This window comes from Carcharodon carcharias, chromosome 18, assembly GCF_017639515.1.
Source record: "Carcharodon carcharias isolate sCarCar2 chromosome 18, sCarCar2.pri, whole genome shotgun sequence".
Lineage (NCBI taxonomy): Eukaryota > Metazoa > Chordata > Chondrichthyes > Lamniformes > Lamnidae > Carcharodon > Carcharodon carcharias.
Genome location: NC_054484.1, coordinates 100,636,194 through 100,652,764, shown reverse-complemented (window position 1 = coordinate 100,652,764; position 16,571 = coordinate 100,636,194). Strand labels below are relative to the sequence as shown.

At 41.0% G+C, this 16,571-nt stretch overlaps 1 protein-coding gene across 4 annotated transcripts in view; it reads left to right on the top strand.

Annotated features, from left to right (window-relative positions):
• Window positions 1–16,571, top strand: part of LOC121290325 (rho GTPase-activating protein 6-like) — a 665,043-nt gene that overhangs the window by 458,186 nt on the left and 190,286 nt on the right. Inside the window, exon 1 of one of the 4 annotated variants that reach the window (XM_041210649.1) lies at window positions 9,169–9,317. The exons of the other annotated variants lie outside the window; for them this stretch is intronic. Within the exon in view, the coding sequence (XP_041066583.1) occupies window positions 9,279–9,317 (39 nt within the window). The 5' untranslated portion in view covers window positions 9,169–9,278. Of the gene's footprint in view, window positions 1–9,168; window positions 9,318–16,571 lie in introns of those variants that run through there. 4 annotated transcript variants of the gene reach the window in all.

The window sequence follows — 16,571 nt, the reverse complement described above, 5'->3', positions numbered from 1 at the left end:
AAGTGTCTCAGGACATCCTGAGGTTGTGAGAAGTGTATAAATGCAAGTTATTCCTTCTTTATATTAGCTGATTGAAATTGCCCGTGTGTAGTCTTTATGGGGCTGAGTTAATAAAGCTCATACTGATAATAAACACAGCTGTGATCACTTCCTTTTGGAAGCATTATCATAAAATTCTCACCAAAACCTTTAAGTAAAATAAAACTCAACTACATGCTAAGATTAATAGAAAACTTTCCATCATGTCTAGTTGTCTGCTCTTTAATTATTAGTAATTCTCAGGATGTAGGCATCTCTGGCAAGGCCACCATTTATTGTCCTAAGAGCCAACTGTGTTGGTGTGGAACCATGCAGACGAGGCAGGTTAAATATGGGCATGTTTTCTTCACTAAAGTATACTAGTGAACCAGTTGGGTTTTTTGACAGTCCAACAGTTCCGTTGTCAATTTTACTAATACTAAATCTTCTATTTCCTGATTTTTTTTTAAAACATGAATTCAAATTCCCAAACTGTAATTGTATCCAAGGCAGATATAGCCACTGCTATTTTTATTTTTGGAAATACTTGACCTTTAGCATGAGTTGAAGAGTGGAGAAGTTGGATGGGAAGTGGATTGATGTGGAGTGGTGGTGAAGAAGAAAACAGTCAGAAAAAGAGAACACTGTGGGGCTCCGCAGAGAAGTATTGGGGCTGGGAAACAGATGAAAATGAATGTAAATTTAAAACAAGATGGGTTCAACTCAGAAATCACCATTCAATCCAGTGGACCACAGCGATCCCAGGAATCAGAATCATCTGTGGGAGGCAAATTCAGGCTAAGAAATAATAAAAATTGAAGCTGTTAAATGTCCAGCCTTTCATACAATGAAATGGAATAGGTAGAATAGGTTGTCAACAAGACAATCAACTAGAATGCCCAAATTTAGAATGAAATATAATTAGAAATATACATTAAAAGTAAATAGAAGGTGAAAAGTTCATTAATTTAAGAAAAAGACTAGTTTAATTGTTGATGTGAGAAAAAGCCTTGGAGATTTTGAATTGGAGAGTGAAAGCTTGCAATGAACAAATCCTTACTTAGTAATAGATTTAAAGCTTCCAGCTGACTCTGCAATGCTACAAGTGCTATTATTGGGAAAGGGTTAGGTAGTGATCAACCAATCATATTGCTAGAAAGAAAATCTACACACTGCAAACTAAACAGCTCAGTAGAAAATTGCATTTACCAATGCTCAATGTTTTTAAAATGCATGAAAAATATTTTTGGTTAAAAGTCAGACTCCTTTGTTTTGCCTGTCCATTTCTAAAGGAACATGTCACGCTGCAGAATCAACTATCCCCTGGCTCCTAATTGAAGTGATTATTCTCTATACCAGTCAAGAGAGTGAACATTGGTAGACTATTCAACAATGGGGGGCACAATGTTGAACTTCTCTCTCAGGAGTCACTGTGTAGCATGGGAATAGCAAGTCTCTGTAAATCAACTACTTCAGCAGAAACTGGGCAACAAACCAGCAATTCTTAGTGAGCCATAAACTCATTTGTTTTTCTTGTAATTTCCCAATACCACACATTATTCATTACTAGTGAATGGGAATTCTAATCCCAATCTGCTTCTGATCCTAATTCATCGCCAATGCAACTATGAACCCAGTTGCTAAAAGTTCCATAAGACCGACCTGGAATAACCCTCTTTCTAATTATATTTCTCTGTTTATTGCCTTTCACGGTGGCTTGGTTCACATTGATAATCTAGTATATATGAGTGGCAGGCAAAATCACATCCCAGTGGAACCAATACTAAGAAATCCATTAATATTCATTCCTCTGCATTGTATTTGTGCCAACTCAATTGTGGCAGTAAATGCTTTGCCAGGACAATTACTGTAAAGTATAATCAGGTGTTGAGGTGGGCCTTTGTTTTACATCTTGTAAATATATATATAATCTTTTAGAATTTATATAATCATGGTAACTTGGAATTATGGCCCATGTGATCGGCAAAAAGTGAGGAAGCTACCCCTTACATGGAAGGCAATGGGTGTAAACAATATAAAAATAGGAACAAAAAGGCCAAGTGGTGTGGTGTGGAGGGAAAGAACAAGTGTCAAAATCTGCGTGCCTCGCAGAGGACCAGGTAATTTTGCTTCCTTGTTTTTTCTGTAATTGTTGTTCAATCCTTAACTATGTTATACTTCAAATAGGTTGTATTCCATAATGCTGTAAATTGTACTTACTATTCACAAAGCAGTTGTTCTCCCTCTCTCTCTCTCTCTCACCATTCCCCTCTTGTTGGTCTGGTTGTAAGAAAAATCAGAAAACTGGTTAAATACAAAATTGCAAGACAGAAAGCAGCAGAAAATAGGCTTTGTGTCAGTGCTAGAAGCACCAGAAACAGCGCGTGCTGAGATGTAATCCTTCCCAAGATTCATTAAAAGGCCACCAACACACATAAGCAGTGTCACGTAGACTCCAGGGAGCCAAAGTTCAGCACAAACTAAGTCAGCACTGTACAAGCATGAGCTGACCTATTTGAACTCGAGAGCTGTAAGCTGGTGATAACACTCTGAAATCCATCAAGCTCAGGGGAAATTTCTGGGAATTTGTGGAACTATTACAGTGACTGTGACCAATGCTTTCTTTCCAGCTGTGAAGCTGGATTTGTTGGGAATTTACAGCTGTTCTGAATTAGATGAGGTTTTTTAAGCTAGATAACACTGACCACTTGTAGTTAAAGTGACATCATTATGTGCACTGTAAGAGCCAGACTGGTTTTCTCTTTGACACTTCTGATTCTTGCTGGGATACAGTTCCAGGGACGCGGGCCTCTTTGTACTTTCCAACAGTGACCATTCTTGAAGCATGAATTTAAGACGGTCATCACAAGAGGCATCACAACCATGGCTGGTTCTGACATTCACATGCAAACATCTTAATTGGGGATTGGTGAAAATTGTTGAGGATTGGAGAATATGGTCTTTTTTTTAAAAATAAATAATTTTCAGGATGTGGGTATTATTAGAAAGACTAGCATTTATCGTCCATCCCTAGTTGTCCTTAGAAAGTGGTGTGCTTTCCTGAACCCCTGCAACTGGTTTTGATACAACCAAGTGTCTTATTAGGACACTTCAGAGGGTGGTTAAAATTGAACCGTATTGGCTTGAATGTCCATTCAGGTTTGTTTTTATCAGAGCGTAAATTTTATATCATAAAATGTATCATCTCTCAGTATGTAATTCAAATTCATTTAAGTTGAGAAATCAGTTGAATAAATGTTATGGAAATGTAATGTTTAAAATGAGTTCTTTACAATATTACTCTAAATAGAATATATAGTCCAGAATCAGACCAGTCATACTGTCATTCAATCCTTAACTATGTTATATTTTAATTAGGTTGTATTCCATGATGCTATAAATTGTACTTACTATCCACAAAACAGTTGTTCTCTCTCTCACCATTCCCCTCTTGTTGGTCTGATTGTAAGAAAAATCAGAGAACTGGTTAAGTACAAAATTGCAAGACAGAAAGCAGCAGAAAATAGGCGGTGTCAGTGCTTGAAGCATCAATGCATGAGAAAGAGCAAACCATGTAATGTATCTGTATCCGATTAGCATACTACACAGTTGGAATTAACCCGTTATACTACATCTCACCCCTCACCCTGCCCTGCCACCCAAGTCTCTGACTTCCATTTCTATATTGCAAAGATCAAACAAACCACAACTTTTAAGTCTGGTGTGTTGCAGTCCTTAATTTTGATTTCTTCTCTTGGGTCCTCTTCTTTTCTCCATTTCTTCTTATAAGGACATCCGCTGTGGCAGTTTTATGAGTATACCAGAATGAGTCCCCTTATCTTCTGGAGCATATTGGGGTTTTGAGCCCTGTGGGTGGTCTCTCAAATTCTGCTGGGCAGGAGGAGAATTGGCAGATAATTCAGGTTCACTAATCAGGTCATTATCTGGATTGGTGGATGCAGCAGTATCTCTGGCTGGCTCAAATGAATAGAGGACTACTTCTACGGGGCAGGAGGTTGCTTCTGTGTAGCAACCAGTGTACATCTGTTCTATATCACCATACCATGCTCTGTTTGGATGGGGTAGGAACATGGATGTGGTGCCTGTTCAATCACTTTTCCATAGCGAACTTGGTCTCAGATCCAAACTGGCTCTCCGGGTTGGAAGTCTGGCAGGTTGTGTGCCTTGTCACATTTGTTATAGCTCCACATCTGGCTGGAACGACATTCGTCCTCTTTTCCCTCATTTTATCCAAGTAATTTTTTGCAGCATGAATGAGAGAGAGATTAGGGAGCCGAGTTCTCGTCTCCTTCTCATGAGGAGCTCACATGGTGCGAGACCATTTTGGACTGACATTGAATGATAGGTCAGAAGTACAAGTTGTGTGTCATCATTCTTCAGCAAAGCTTTCACTGTATGTACTCTTCTTTCAGCTTCACCATCGGCTTGAGGGTATCTTGGTGAGCTGGTAATGTGGACAAATCCATATATAGCTGCGAATTCTTTAAAGTATTTACTGGCAAACTGCAGTCCATTGTCTGAGATTACAAAGTCTGAGATTCCATGTGTTGTAAATATCTCCTTTAGCAATGTAATCACTGCTTCAGAAGTAACCCTGCAGTTGTTTGATTTCTGTCCATCTAGAGTAGTATTCTACTGCAATGAAGAACATCTTACCTGTGTGTTCATCAATCCCCAGATGTTTTCATGGCTGTGCTGGAAAGGAAGATGATATCTTGTGATGTTCAGCATCAGGAGACAAGTAATAAAGCTTGATGTTATCTCTTTCAGTTATTTTGAGAGACCTGGCCACCAAACGGAATATCTTGCACTGGCTCGACATTTTATGATGCCCAAGTGCCCTTGATGCAATCGTTGAAGTATATCCAGTCTCAGAACTCTTGGAAAGACCACTCTCATCATAGATGAGTAAATTGTCAACTACATGGAGGTATCCTCTCTGTTCATAATACTGACTGAGAGTGGGATTTATGCTGGCCAACCTTTGATGTAGTACTCTCAGACCTGAGCACAGATGTAGTGGCTCATTGATGACTGCTAGGTTGAGCAGGAACTTTCTGACTTGGTTTAACATATCCCTGAATCTCTGGAGCTCAGTCACATTTTGAAGAGCAGGAAACTCCTTGGTTGCTTTTGACATCTGTGGATCAACTCTGATACCAGATGCATCCACTTATGACCAAGGAAATTGACATTGTCCTCTGGAAGATTTTATGCCAACGGGTAGTATGTTGAAGAAAAACCTCCCAAACAGTTATGAGCAGCTTCGACTCTTCATCGAGGGGTAGTTGTCAAAAACCACTATTAGCATCTACCTTCATGAAGATTGAACTCTTTCCAAATTGAGCTAAGCTCCCATCCACAGACAATAGCGAATGAACTTTGCGTTGAACAGCTTTGTTCAGTTGTGTAAGATCTACACAAATTCTGATTGATTCCTTGAGTTTTGGCAATGGAACCATCTCCAAGCACCAGTTTGTTGGTTGTGTCATGAGTGAAATAACCCCTTGCTTCAACATGGGCCCTGACAATATTCCGGCAAAGACTTGTGCTCCAGAATTATCTGCACCCCTAGCTAAGCAGTTCTGGTACAGCTACAACACTGGCATCTACCTGGCTATGTGCAAAATTGCCCAGCTATGCCCTGTACAGAAAAAAAAAACAGGACAAATCTAACTCGGCCAATTACGGCCCCATCAGTCAACTCTCGATCATCAGTAAGGTGATGGAAGGGGTAATCAACAGTGCTATCAAGCAGCACTTGCTTAGCAATAACCTGGTCACTGATATCCAGTTTGTGTTCCGCCAAGGCCACTCAGCTCCTGACCTCATTACAGCCTTAGTTCAATCATGGACAAAAGAGCTAAACTCCCGAGGTGAGGTGAGAGTGACTGCCCTTGATATCAAGGCAGCATTTGACACTGGCATTAAGAAGCCCTAGCAAAACTGGAGTCAAAGGGAATCAGGGGGAAAGCTCTCCACTGGTCAGAGTTGTACCTGGCAGAATGGAAGATGGCTGTGGTTGTTGGAGGTTGGTCATCTCAGCTCCAGGACATCACTGCAGGAATTCCTCAGGGTGGTGTCCTCAGCCCAACCATCTTCAGCTGCTTCAATGACCTTCCTTCCATCATAAGGTCAGAAGTGGGGATGTTCGCTGATAATTGCACAATGTTCAGCACTCTTCGCAACACCTCAGATACTGAAGCAGTCCATGTCTAAATGCAGCAAGACTTGGACAATATCCAGGCTTGGGCTGACAAGTAACATTTGCACCACACAAGTGCCGGGCAATGACCATCTCCAACAAGAGAGAATCTAACCTTTGCTCCATTAAAATTCAATGGCATTACCATCACTGAATCCCCACTATCAACACCATGGAGGTTACCATTGACCAGAAACTAAACTGGATTAGCCGTATAAATACTGTGGCTACAAGGGCAGGTCAAAGGCTAGGAATCCTGTGACAAGTAACTCACCTCTTGATTCCCCAAAGCCTGTCCACCGTCTAAGGTAGAAGTCAAGAGTATGATGGAATACTCTCCAATTGCCTGGATGGGTACAGCTGCCACACACTCAAAAAGCTTGACACTGTCCAGGCTGAAGTAGCCAAATTGATTGGCACCACATCACATACCGATTCCTCCACCACTGACACAGTCGCAGTAGTGCGTGCCATCTACAAGACGCACTGCAGGAATTCACCAAGGCTCTTTAGACAGCACCTTCCAAACCCAAAACCACTACCATCTCGAAGGACAAGGGCAGTGGATAGATGAGAACACTGTCATCTGAAAGTTCCTCGCCAAGCCACTTACCATCCTTACTTGGAAATATATCACCTTTCCTTCACTGTCGCTGGATCAAAATCCTGGAACTCCCTCCCTAACAGCACTGTGGGTGTACCTACACAACTTGGGCTGCAGTGGTTCAAGAAGACAGCTCACCACCACCTTCTCAAGAGTAACTAGGGATGGACAATAAATGCTGGCCCAGCAAGCAACGCCCACATCCCATGAATGAATAAAAGAGAGAGTAATTTTCCTTCTTTATCTTTGGCAAGAGTGGATGAAGAGCTTTACTGGGCAAAAGCAGACACACTGGCTTCGTTTCTGGATGTAGAGTTATGTGGTATGCTGTCTTCAGCTCTCCTAGTCCTGTGACCATCTCTGGGAATTCAGCTCTGAAGTTTTTGGGTTGACCTTCTCAGCTTTCCAGTTCCTCTGCCCTGCAAGTCAGATGCAAGTCGGTGTAGGTCTTCCTGCTTAAGAGAGTGAGCAACTCTAATTCTGAATCACATACAATCTTTGTATGATTTCTTTCTCGATATTGGGGGATGCATTCAGTTGTCCTATGACCTAGAGTTCTATCCCTCCCGGCCCATATAGTTTTTTTGCACGATGGCTGAAAAGAACTTTTCTCCATAGTTCAGCATCAGAAAGAACAAAATTGCTGCACCTGTGTCTAACTTAAAATGACGTCACGTTTCCCTCGCAAGCTTCCTCTCCAAGGAAAGGCACCTACTGGATATGATCTACTTCATAGATCTCGCCACCTTTCGACAGCTTCCTGTTGTGCATATTCTGTAGGGGGTTCTTGCTATGACATGCAGCCTGGAAGTGGCCCATCTTTCTGCATAAATCACATTTGGCCTCTTTTGCAGGGCAGTTTTCACACCTGAGTTTTTCTGGCCACACACCAATTACAGTCAGCTTGGGCTGTTTATGGATGCTCTTCTAGTCTCCCCTGATTATTTTAACAACAGCTTGTTGGTCTTAAAAGCTGACATACTCTACGGAGTCATTTCTTTTGAGGTAGGGTTCACATTGAATCACAGATTGATTTTGCTTCCTGACCTCAAACTTTTCTGCTCAGGTGAGATGCCTTTGCTAAGGTTAAATCATCTCTCGGCTGCAAGTGGTCAGACAAGGCATCATTCAACACTCCCACAATAATTCTGTCTCCGATTGACTCATCTTTTAAGCTGCCATGCCCATAATTCTCTGCAAGTCAATACAGGTTGTTTATCAATGCATCAACACTTTCACCTTAATGTTGGGTACGTTTATTAAACTTAGCCCTGTCCACAACAGTATTCTTTCTCAGATTGAAGTATCTATCAAGCTCTTTGATTACTTCTTCGTACGTGGCTTTTTCCTCATCATTAGCCTGCCTGATGAGGACATCATCTGCACGCCTAACCAGGCCCAATGCGGTTCAATATCTAGCAAATCTCTAGCACAAATTCAGCCATGCTTCTGCCTGTTTGGGGCCTGTGGCTTTCTCAAAGCTTTCTGGTAAGGGCAGAGATTTTTCCATAACTGTTCTTTCACTCTATGTCACCATATAATATTTTTGGTACTGTCAGTCTGATACAGAATATGTACTGAGCCTGCAGAGGTATGGAAAACATGAGCTTTATTATTTTACTGTGCTGGCTGCAATGTACACAAGGCTGCATGAGAGAGCAAACCATGTGATGTTGCATCACATCCTGTGATGATGCACACAGTATCTTATTAACATATTACACAGTTAGAATTAACGCCTTATACGACAATTATGACAAATATAAAGGCTTGATCAGTCATCAAGGAGGTGTGCATTGTATTTGAGGAGCCATGAGGGAGACCTTTCTTTTTTTCTTGGTTTAGGGAGTCAAGATCTTTAGAGCACAGGCCTCTTCCAAATAAGAAACTCACTGAAATGGCCAGATAATCTGCACGCACACTGTCCTTCCCCGCTCCCTCTCCCAACTGAAATCATTATATCTGGGTGCCTAAACACAAGTGGAAGTTTTCACTGCAAAGCTAAACTTGGTTTCCAACTGAGTACACAGATTAATAATTCATTACAATTTTAACAAAAGAGCTGAAGCAGAGGGGTGGAGGCGCTCAGGAGCTTCAAAGGCTGAATTTTGCCTGAAAACGCGTAGATTGAAATAATTGGGTCTTAAAAGGCAATTCATATCTCATTAGCAATTCCAAAAGGGCGCAGCCATTGGTTACAAACTAATAGAGTGAATATAGGAGGTCGAGACCAGCTTACTTTCATCTGAGAGCTAGACATAAAACCATCTGCTCGTGGCCCTCTTTATTTATCATAAGATTTTTTTGGCAACTGCAGAGCATCCCTCCTTACACCATTTAGTTCTCAACAAGAAATAAAATGATTCATTTCCCCTGCATATTTGGCCCTATTCTGGCTGGCTTTTGACTTGTACTTTTAAAATTGAACAAATGATTGGAAAATGGGAATGTGATGTTGCTGCGTGCAGGGTAAGTAATGCAAATGGTGAAGCTCTTTTAGTAGCAACGGCCTTTATCACGGCTATTACTAAATCATCTTTGAAGTTGTACCAGTGAATTCTTATTTCTGTTAGGTGGATGAAACTTTTAAGTGTAAACTATGAAACAGATGATATTCAATTACGGGTTTGTTCTGGAAAGTTTTAAACATAGCCATATTCTTTTACGAGGAGCTTCAGAATTTTGAATATTTCAGAATATTAAAAATACCAGATACTGCACCAATGAGATCAGAGGGCTCGTAATATGGTTATCATTTTGCACAGTGGCAGCAATGTGTGTTACTGATCGTACTGAAAGCTTAAAGAAAACTGTCAAGAATGTTTTGATAGAGGAGGAAAGACTGAAATGTGGAGGGAGCTGATTATGGACGCTAGCAATATCAGCTCTCACCCACCTCATTTTGTTTTAGCTCAGAGAGAGAGAGAGAGAGAGAGAACACGTGTCCTAATGCAATTTAGATGATCACAAGTGCTCAACTTAATGGGAACATACAAATGTTATTTATGAAATCACTGAAGGCCAACTAACATTGGGAGTAGCATTATCCTTCTTGCTGTTAATTTACTTGGTTTAAGCTTAAGTGAACAGAACTGGTCCTGCTCTGTCTGAACAGTAGTGGAGTTCAGTCTTTCCCTCAAATTTTCCAAGCATCCAGCAAGAGTTTAGCCTAAGATTACCAACTGTTCTCACTGTTAGATTTGTGCTTTGGACTGTCAGCAGTGGCTCTGTGGTAACACTCTCGACCCCTGCAACTCCTGCATCAGAAGGTGTTGCTTTAAATCCCACACTCCAGAGACTTCGGGCACAATTTTGCCCTCGATGGGCAGGCAGCCAATTAAGGCCCACCCAGCAAGCTGCCCAATGGGAAGTGCTATGAGCTTCCTGTGTGGCGCGGGAGGGGGGAATTCCCAAACTGTCAGTGTGCTTTCGCACATGCACACGAAAGAGCGCACATCTCCCTGAGACTACGTGCTGCCTCAGGGAGATCGTTGACAGTTGTTGAAAGTTGAAAAATATAAAATTTTTAACTTGTCCCCCTGATGTGACAATGTCACACAAGATGGGACATATTAATAAATATCACAGAAACTTTATTAAAGTTTTTAAAAACCAACATGAAACCTCATCCTGCCAGTGGATGAGGTTTCATGTATTATCAGAAGCCCGCTGGGGCTCCTGGCCTGCCCGCCAGCCTTAAGGTTGGACGGGCAGGGCCTTTAATTGATTTAACTACCGAGTCAATGGCCTCAATTGGCCACTGACAGGTTGGTGGGCAAACAGCTTTCCATTCAGAAAAGCACCCTTCCACTGCTACCCTCTGTCTTCTATGACCAAGCCAATTCTGTATCCACCTTGCCAGCTCACCTCTGATCCCGTGCAACTTTACCTTCTGTACCAGTCTGCCATGAAGGACCTTGTCAAAGGCCTTAGTGAAATCCATGTATATAACATCCACTGCCCTTCCATCGTTGATCATCTTTGTCACTTCCTTGAAAAACTCGATCAAGTTAGTGAGACACGACCTCCCCTTCACAAAACCATGCTGCCTCTCACTAATACGCCCATTTGCTTCCAAATGGTGGTAAATCCTGTCACGAAGAATCTTCTCCAATAATTTTCCTACCATTGACGTAAGGCTCACCGGCCTGTAATTTCCTGTCATTTTAGGGGTCATTTATCAAGAACAGATAGTAATCAAAAATCTGTCAGGTTTTTCTCCTTCAGAACAGAGATGCTGAGGCCAATTTTAGAATCCCCACAACTGCCCTCCCTGGTTAAGTTAACTTGGGTAAAACTTTGGATCAAACCTAGAATTTTCCTGATCTATACATCTTTGTTCCTGAGCAACTAAGTCCATTGAGACATTGTGTATTTTTTTAAAAAACACTTTTGGTTTGATTCTCAGGGAGCTTGGATACAATAGATTTAGAATGTACTAATTCAATAGCAGATTACATGACAGAACCTTGACGTTCCTTATAAGAGAAGATATTTGATGAGCGATCAAGAACTTGAAATACAGGTTTTGTAAAGTTTTGGTGCTATAATCTATTCTTCTTTCCTGGTTCCCATTGGTTAAGAAGTTCAGAGCTGTAGATGAGAAGAGATTAGGAGTCACCTCAATATGTACATAAAACATGTGGGTCTTATCTTAAATCGTTACTGTGAAAAAACAAATCGCTCAAAATGAGTTATTATGCTGGGCTATTAAACAATTCTTCAAGTAAGCTGCTTTTGCACCAACTTATGTAATAGAGAAAACAATAATTCACCAATATTGATTGAACTTGCATTATTATAATGCCTTGAATGTTTAAACCTTCCCAAGGCATTTTACAGGAGAGTAATCACAAAAAAAAAATCTGACACCAACCTAAATGAGGAAGTGTTAGGACAAATGAACCAAAAGCTTGCTTAAAGAGGTGGCTTTCAAGAAGTGTCTTGAAAAGGAAGAGTGAAGGGTGAAGACAATTAGTAAGGAAATTCCAGATCTTGGGAGTTTAGACAACTGAAGGCACAGCTGCTAATGGTGGATTTGGAGGGTTGCAGAGTCCTTGGAGGGGTTTGTAGGGCTTAGAGGAGGTTATAGAGATAGGGGGGGAGGCGGAGGAGTGGGGGTTGAGGTCATGGAAGAATTTGAAGACTAGAATGTGAATTTTAAATTTCAGGCACTGCTGCACTGGGAACAAATGCAGGTCAGAGGTGATTTGTGAAAGAGAGTTGATGCCCAGAAAGATTTGGGAGGTAGAGTTTTTGGGTGAGTTGAAGTTGACAGAAAGTGGGGGATGGAAAGCCAGCCAGCAGAATGTTGGAATAGTCAATTTTCTAGCTTGTGTTTCAGCAGCAGGATGAGGGGAGGCAGGGACCGAGACAGATGATATTTCAGAAGCCTTGGTGATAAAAGTGAAAATGATTAAGTTTCTGTAGTGAATTACAGTTGAGCTTAGGTGGTTCCCCACCTACAGGTAATTATATTAAGAATTTATTCCATCTTCAGACAACAAAAGGGGGACATGCCAAGAAAAAGTAAATTTTTAAAAATTCTTGAACCTCTAAAAGCATAAATAGTGCTTAAACCAGCTGAACTGTTTCCGGGAAGCATTCAGATCGCTGGTGGATAAATCAAAGTTCTCTTTTGGACTGCTACAGCCAGAAAAGAAAATGCTAAATATTTCCAAGGCAATTGGATATCGGTATACTGCACAAAATTTCCCTCAATTTGGCATGAGGCAAAAAGGGCATATGGATGGTTGGATTGGGAAGTGGAAAATCGTCTTTATAGTGCAATGGAGTACTCTCTTTAGAATTCTTTAGTTTGTACCTCTCAAACTATATCGGGTGTAGAATTGCTTTGTGTTGACACTGGGTGCTTACAATGCTCGCAAGTGTGCTTACCCTTGACTCCCCAAAGCTTGCCAACCACCTACAAGGCACAAGCCAGCAGTATGATGGAATACTCTCTACTTGTCTGGATGAGTGCCGCTTCAACAACATTCAAGAAGCTTTACATAATTCAGGACAGAGCAGCCCACTTGATTGGCACGCCATCTACAAACATTCACTCCCTCCACTACTAACGCACAGTGGCAGCAGTATGTACCATCTACAAGATGCACTGCAGGAACTCACCAAGGCTCCTTAGGCAGCACCTTCCAAACTGTCGACTACTACTATCTAGAAGGACAAGGGCAGCAGACGCATGGGAATACCACCATCTGGAAGCTTCCCTCCAATCTTTCACCATCCTGACCTAGAAATATATCACTGTCGCTAGGTCAAAATCCTGGAACTCCCTCCCAAGCAGCATTGTGGGTGTACCTACACCATGGGGACTGCAGCACTTCTAGGCAGCAGCTCACCACTACCTTCTCAAAGGCAATTAGGGATGAACAATAAATGCTGGACTAGCCAGCGACACCAACATCCCATGAATGAAAAAAGTAAAATGCCTGATTCTTCAGCTCAAATATCACAACTTGTAAAACTTGGGCTTCATCTCAATTAGTTTTCTCCATTATCTCTTTAATGTGTCAACCATGGTCCAGTGGCAGCAAGATCTCATTGTAGCTTTGAAGAAGAGCAAGGGATTCATCCCAGTGTTTTGGCTAATAATTATCCCTCAACTAGCGACTAAAACCTGCTTATCTAGTCATTGCTGGCTGTGGGACTTTGCAGTGTGAAAATTTGTTGCCATACTTCATATATTACAGAAGTGGCTACACGTCAAAAAGTTCTTCATTAGCTGTAAAATCTTTGGGATGTCCTAAAGTTGTGAAAAATGCTTTATGAACACAAGTCTTTCTTTCTGAAAGAGACTTGAAACATGTATGGAATGGAATATTTTACTGTACATCAAATTCTCCTAAACTCATTAAACTCTAATAGGTAGATATTTGGAATCATTTTCGGGTCGCTCATTAAAAGATAAACACTTAATACTGCAGGGTTCCACAGACTTTTAGTTGTTGATTAGAACCTCCCAAGACCTTTTAACAGCATGTGCTGGAATTAAGAAGGTATGTAAAGCTTTGCAAACATGGATCTAATAAACTGTGGAGTGGATTATTGGATAGTGATGATACAGCAGCTGTTGAAACAGAGGATGCAACAATAAATGCAAATTGGCAGAAGTAATGTAGATGCAAATGAATGTTAAGGTCAATAAAATAATAATTGGCAGCTGCAGGTGAAGAAGTTGCTTGCACCATTAAGAGAGAGCGCATTGAAATACCATTAGAGAATGTTGGTGTTGCAGAGATAAAGGGCTTGGTATTTAGCCCCTGTGGGACCAGGAGCAGCTGTTTGGCTCCATCGCACCTTGCAGCTATTTTACAGAGGCAGGATAGGGGTTGGCATGGCTACCTGCCCATTTGTAGCAGGTAACCGACATAACGCATTAAAGCTAATTAAAGGATGCCAACTGGGATTTTCTGGAGGTAGATCTGGGGGCCAGTGCTCCAACCAGGCCTAGAGGCCCTCTCTACCTGGCTGGGTATTGCAGCCACCATTGGCTACCCTTTAGAGGACCTTTCCCCAAGTAGGTGACCTAGCTGCAAAAACCTTAATTTTAAATTTAAAAAGTTGGAGAGAATGTGCCTCAATTTTGAAACACCCTCTCCCTTGCTTCTTTCAAGCTGGAAGGCCTCTGATTGGCCCTCCAGTTTTGAGAGCCCTCCCAGCATCTTTAAATAGATGATGAGTCTGCCCTCTGGCAATTAATTGGCTGCTCTGGTGAAAATCAAAGAGTGACATTTGTCACACTGTAGCTGGATCAAAATCCTGAACTCCACCCCCCCCCAACACCCACATTGCAGCCTGACCATGGGGTTCAGAAGCTTGCAGCGAAAATCCTGCCCAAAGTAGACAGTTCAAAGACAGCCTGAGTTAAATGACAGAAATGCAAACAATATCTTAAAGGGTTACCTAATGATTATTAGCAAAATATTACATGTGACGGGCATTGGGATCAAAGATAATATTTAGAAGTCCACTAAAATCAATCAGTAACCTGGGTTGAATGAATACTTGGGTGCTAATTGTTAAGAATCCAAGTCAGATGATGAAGTATGAAACAAGACACAGATCTTCACCTTGTTAGTAGGTTTATTCATAGAGTGCAACATCTGTCTCCTCACTATCAACCCAGTGTTCCAGCTGAATCTCTTTATATGTACTCTTAGCCCTTAATCAAAAATGTCCATCTCCTGTCTATCCTTAACAACATAATCAACCAACCATGAACAGATGCCCCTTTCTTTAAACAGAATCTTTATAACACACTTAAATAATTGCAAAGCAGAGAAAAAAATTGCTTTTCCATTTTTCTTACAACTTCTCATAACACAAGACACCCCTCTTCTAGGACCTCCAAAGGTTTCTTGCAGCAAGTATTCCTCTTTGTTAAACAGTCTGATAATTGGTGACTTGCATCAACTCATTTTATTTTAGGAGATGTCTTTTCTCTAACATTTCCTTTATACTAGCAAGGTCAGTCCTCAACCTTTTCTCAATGACACTCTTTGTTGAATGAACTTTGTTCCATAGAGACCTGTTATCCACATAACATTCTATGGGCAAGTTTTTCTCAGAATGCCCCTTGTATAGGATTTCCTTAAGAATTTTAGGCAAGTACAGTCCCATATTTATCACTTCTACTGACACCAGTATTTCTGCAGCTAGGGTACTTTTAAGCACCCTTTTTACTTTCTTAGCTTCCTTGGCCAAGGGACATTTTCCATTTTCACCCCCCAAAAATATGATAAACCCAGCTATACTAGAATACCAATCCAGAAAATTGGCAGGGGAAGCATCACTAAAAAGGACTAACTTCATATATTTTGGGTCACCTAAAGCTGGAAACTTGACTGTGTATTTCTCCAAATTTAATTTCTTTAATAAGAACAAAAAAACTGCGGATGCTGGAAATCCAAAACAAAAACAGAATTACCTGGAAAAACTCAGCAGGTCTGGCAGCATAGTTCTGTCGAAGGGTCATGAGGACTCGAAACGTCAACTCTTTTCTTCTCCGCCGATGCTGCCAGACCTGCTGAGTTTTTCCAGGTAATTCTGTTTTTGTTTTTAATTTCTTTAATGTTTAATTTGCCCTCAGAACCTCCTCAACTGTAGTGTGTTTATCATTGTACTAAGTTCCAACATGTCATAATTGGCATCAGGTCTTATTGTCCAGTCAAGCTTCTTAACTGCCCTGTATCTTCTTTGGATGCAAGATCATCTTTCTGTAAGGACCTGGCCTGATTTATTGGGATACAATTAACACTTTCTAAATATGATTGTTATAGGGATAAGTGTAAAGGCGAAGTAATAAATATTATCCTGATATTTGGTAAGGGGCAGCTCATAATTGGGAAATTACTGACCAGTTAGTCCAACTCTAAGAGAAGAATCTCATGCAATGGGTTGATATAATGTTCATTTGAAGAGCTTGGGGGCTATCAGGAATTTTTGAGTATGGGTTCAGGAATCATTTCTCTTAGATTTACTGAGATTTTCTTTCAAAGCAACACTAATAGTCCAGGGTCAGATTTCCAAACAAATATTAATAAAATGATTCATACAAGCCTTTTAAAAATGATTAGGGAGCAACAGAATTAATGGAGACTGGGGAAATCGTGTTTAACTAACATGCTGGAGTTTTATGAAGAGGTAACAGAAAATAACGACAAGGGTAATGCAGTTGATGTGGTGTACGTGGTCTTTCAA